The sequence below is a fragment of the Theropithecus gelada genome, chromosome 1 (assembly GCF_003255815.1).
Source record: "Theropithecus gelada isolate Dixy chromosome 1, Tgel_1.0, whole genome shotgun sequence".
NCBI classification, from domain to species: domain Eukaryota; kingdom Metazoa; phylum Chordata; class Mammalia; order Primates; family Cercopithecidae; genus Theropithecus; species Theropithecus gelada.
The window spans coordinates 74449721-74453276 of NC_037668.1; the positions used below are offsets into that span (position 1 = coordinate 74449721).

Consider the following 3556-nt stretch of genomic DNA (forward strand, 5'->3'; position numbering starts at 1 on the left):
ACAGAAACAGCCCAGGTTGACATTTGTCCCTTCTTCCTCTCTTCCTCCCACCTCCCGGGGGGGACTGACACTGCTGGTGGTTAACCCCTTCAGGGTGGGTGCTCCTTGGTTCACAGTGCCCAAATGCCAAGGGGAGGTTGCAGTGTCAGGGTTCGAGGGTCCAGGGGCCTACTTTCATGAAGCTGGATGGGTGAGGTTTAGTAGGGACCAGAGACCCCACCTAAGGGGCCAAGGGTCTGCTGCTCCCTTCTTCGGAGTGTGACCCCTGACACCATCACACGTTCTACCCAGGAGTTTGGGAGATGGGAAAGATGAGGCCCCCTGCGCCCAGCACCAGACCCTTGTAAAAAAGAAAGAAGGAAGAAAGGAAAAGAAAGAAAGAAAGAAAGAGAAAGAGAGAGAAAGAAAAAGAAAGAAAAAAAAGAAGAAAGAAAGAGAGAGGGAAAGAAAGAAAGAAAGAGAAAAGAAAGAAAGAGAAAAGAAAGAAAGAGAAAAGAAAGAAAGGAAAGAAAAACTTTTCTTTTTTCTTTTTCTTTTGCCCTCTTAAATGGCACGGAAGGAAGGGGAGTGAACCCGGAGAGCGGAGTCACGGCGGGGCCCTGGTCCGCTAGGGGGCGGCCCGCTCCTGGGGCGGGTTGAGCTGGACCCCTTCCGAGCGCAGCGCGCAGACGGCCACGGGCGCCGGGGCCTCCAAGGCGAGGGTGCTGGGGCCGGGGCTGGAGCGGCCGGAGGACGCGGCTGAGACTGCAGGGCTGAGCTGCACTGCTGTGGTGTCCTGTGCTGTGCGCTCGCTGCTCTCCATCTCTAGCGCCACGGGCCCGGCGCGGCCGCCCCCCTGGCCAGGGCCCACCGCGGCCGCCGAGAGCGCGCCGGGCGCGGGGCCCCGGCGGCTACACACGCAGCAGGCCGCGAAGAAGCCGAGCGCTAGCACCAGCAGCCCCGGCCCCACAACGAGCAGCGGGTTGTGCCCGGGCAGGAAGGAGGCGAAGGCGCCCGCCAGCGTCACGTTCACGCCAGCCAGCAGCGCGCACAGACCGCAGGCGCAGCACAGCGCAGGCGACTGCAGGCCTGGCCCCCGGCCCCGGGCGCGTTCCGCGGGCGCCAGGACCGGTGGTCCCTTGCTCTTTTCTGCCGGCGGCATCGGCCTGCGCACGCCGGACACGCATCAAGCTCCCTCTTGCCGCTGGCCCGGAACAGCCCAATTGCCAGGAGCCGCCTCGCGCTAGTCCTGTGGGCACACAGCAAGAGGGCGGGGTCAAGCAGTGTGTCTCAACCTCGAATCCTAGGGTCCGTCTGTAGCTACACTCAGTGCCTGGGTGGGCAGAGGTCATCTTGGTCAGCCCCCCGCCTCTGTCTCTGGAAAGCAACAACCCATCCCATATGGGAAGAGTCTGCTTGTTGTATCCCCACCTAGTTCCGGGGGTCCCTCGTGGCCAATCTTGCCATCCTCCCTCTCTCGTCACTTTTTTGTTCTCTAAACAGACACCACCCCTCCAACCCCTCTCCTCCTGGAAGCCTACCTGGACTCATTGAGTGAGAGAATGGCTGGACAGTGCTCAGCACAGTGTCCAGTTCAGCTTAGGTGCTCATTACATGATCATCATCGTCTTCAGTAACCCTAACTAGAAGGCAAATGGCAGCTCTTGGGATTTAGACAACTCACTCCCTCAAGTGGAAGAGGCCTTGGAAATCATCTGACCTTGCCCCCCACCCCAACTCCTACCCCTTTATTCAGATGAAGAAACTGAGGCTCCCAGAGGTCTAGCAGTTTATCCAAGATCCAGAACCAGGACCTGAATGACCATGCGACTTGGCCTCAGCATCCCCACCCTAGGCTCCGGTAGGTGTAGCAATGACACTGACTCTTCTGAATATCAGATGAGGCCCTGGAGTGAGTGGCCACGTGAGAGTGAGGAGCTCCTGATGGTTCAGATGTTCAGTGAGAGGGCACAGTTCCCACATGAGATGGGTTGGGCTGGAGCAGATCTAAGGCACCAGGACCCTTTCTAGACCAGGCATTCTATTAAATTCCAATCCTATCTCCACTCCACTCCCTATTGTTCTACTGTTGAACCTGGATTCAAAAGTCTAATTGCTGGATGCTAGAATTCCTTTCTAGGATTCTCTAGATGTCTCTGGTTCTAGGATCTATTGCTGGATTCTAGAATTCTGGAAATACATGCAGAAACAAGAGTAATAAAATTAGAGTCTAGGGATTTATGACTTCTATTTGAGAATTCTGTTCTATAATGCATAAGATCCTAGTTGGTACAAAGGCCCTCAAAGGATGAGATCTTAGCTAGTGTTAGAATTGTGGGGAAAAAATGCCAGAAAAGGGTCCTGGATGGGGATGAAAGGGAAGTAATCAGATGGTACTGCGGGTCTAAGGGGAGCATGCAGGGTGAGGAGCAGGGAGTGAGTGCCACCTTCACAGGGGGCCTGACTCTCCTGCTTCCGTCTTACCTCCTGTAACGTGGGGCTAATCATAGAACCCACCTCATAGGGTACAGTAATAATTAAATACTTTAAGCTAAATAAAGTGTTTAGAACAGTGAGAATTTAATAAATGTTAACCATGCCCTTCTGGTGGTGGTTGACAGAGAAGGGAGCCATGAAGTCTCAGATCTGGGAGGCTGGTCATGTTGGGTTTGGAAACAGAAAAGTTGGGCTGTCTCCCAGCTGGAGGTACCTTTCTGCGTGTCCAAACCCTATACCCAGTGGGGTTGGAGAAAGCTTGATGACTGACTGAAAATGAGGGCTAGTGTCAGATCCTTCACTCTCGACACACAGGATGCGCAGGTCAGAGGGCTTGAAAGGCCACCTCCAGGCCTGTCCAGAGCTGATGACTCCAGGGTTCCCTCTCCTGGCACCATGCTGAGAGGGGGCAGCCCTACTGAGATTCCAGCCAGAATCACCTTGTTGCCGTACCAAGCTGGCAGGAAGTCAGAAATCCCCAAATCTTAGCAAATAAAGCACATGTTGACTCTTGAGGGCATCTACAGACCAGTTTCCTCAGGGAGCTCCTCATCTGCATGAACATCTGCTCTCTAACCTGCTGTTGATGGTTCTGCCAGCCAGGGATAGCAACCTCTAAAAGGGTACAGCAATTTATAGTGTGCAAAGCACTTTTACATCCATGATATCACAATCTCTACTACTGCTTGATGCCTATTAATAGTCACATTTTGGCCGGGTGTGGTGGCTCACACCTGTAATCCCAGCACTTTGGGAGGCTGAGGCAGGCAGATTGCTTGAGCTTGGGAGTTTGTGACCAGCCTGGGCAACATGGCGAAACCCTGCATCTATTTTTGTTGTTGTTGTTGTTGTTAACAAAAAGAATTTAAAAAAAAATTTTTTTAATAGCCACATTTTACAACTGAGGAGACTGAGGCTCAGAGAGGGAAGTGGATTGGGGCTCCGGTGGCTGGACTGAAAGGAAGAATAGACATTCTGAGACCAGAGTCAGAAAACAGATAAGCTGGCTCACACCCTACACAATCTTGCTTAATTTTATAGAGAAGGATTTGATCCTCAGGAGGGTCTGTGAGATTCCCAC

The 3556-nt window shown here is 53.3% G+C and overlaps 1 protein-coding gene across 1 annotated transcript; it reads right to left on the minus strand.

Annotated features, from left to right (window-relative positions):
• Window positions 1-607: 607 nt before the first annotated feature.
• Window positions 608-1141, minus strand: LOC112625859. Its single transcript, XM_025387717.1, has one exon. The coding sequence runs from the start codon at window positions 1139-1141 to the stop codon at window positions 608-610; it is 534 nt and encodes a 177-aa protein (XP_025243502.1).
• Window positions 1142-3556: the final 2415 nt, after the last annotated feature.

What these genes read in the sequence shown, in the direction of transcription:
- LOC112625859 (XM_025387717.1), bottom strand. Translation starts at nt 1,141, where the DNA reads ATGCCGCCGGCAGAAAAGAGCAAGGGACCACCGGTCCTGGCGCCCGCG.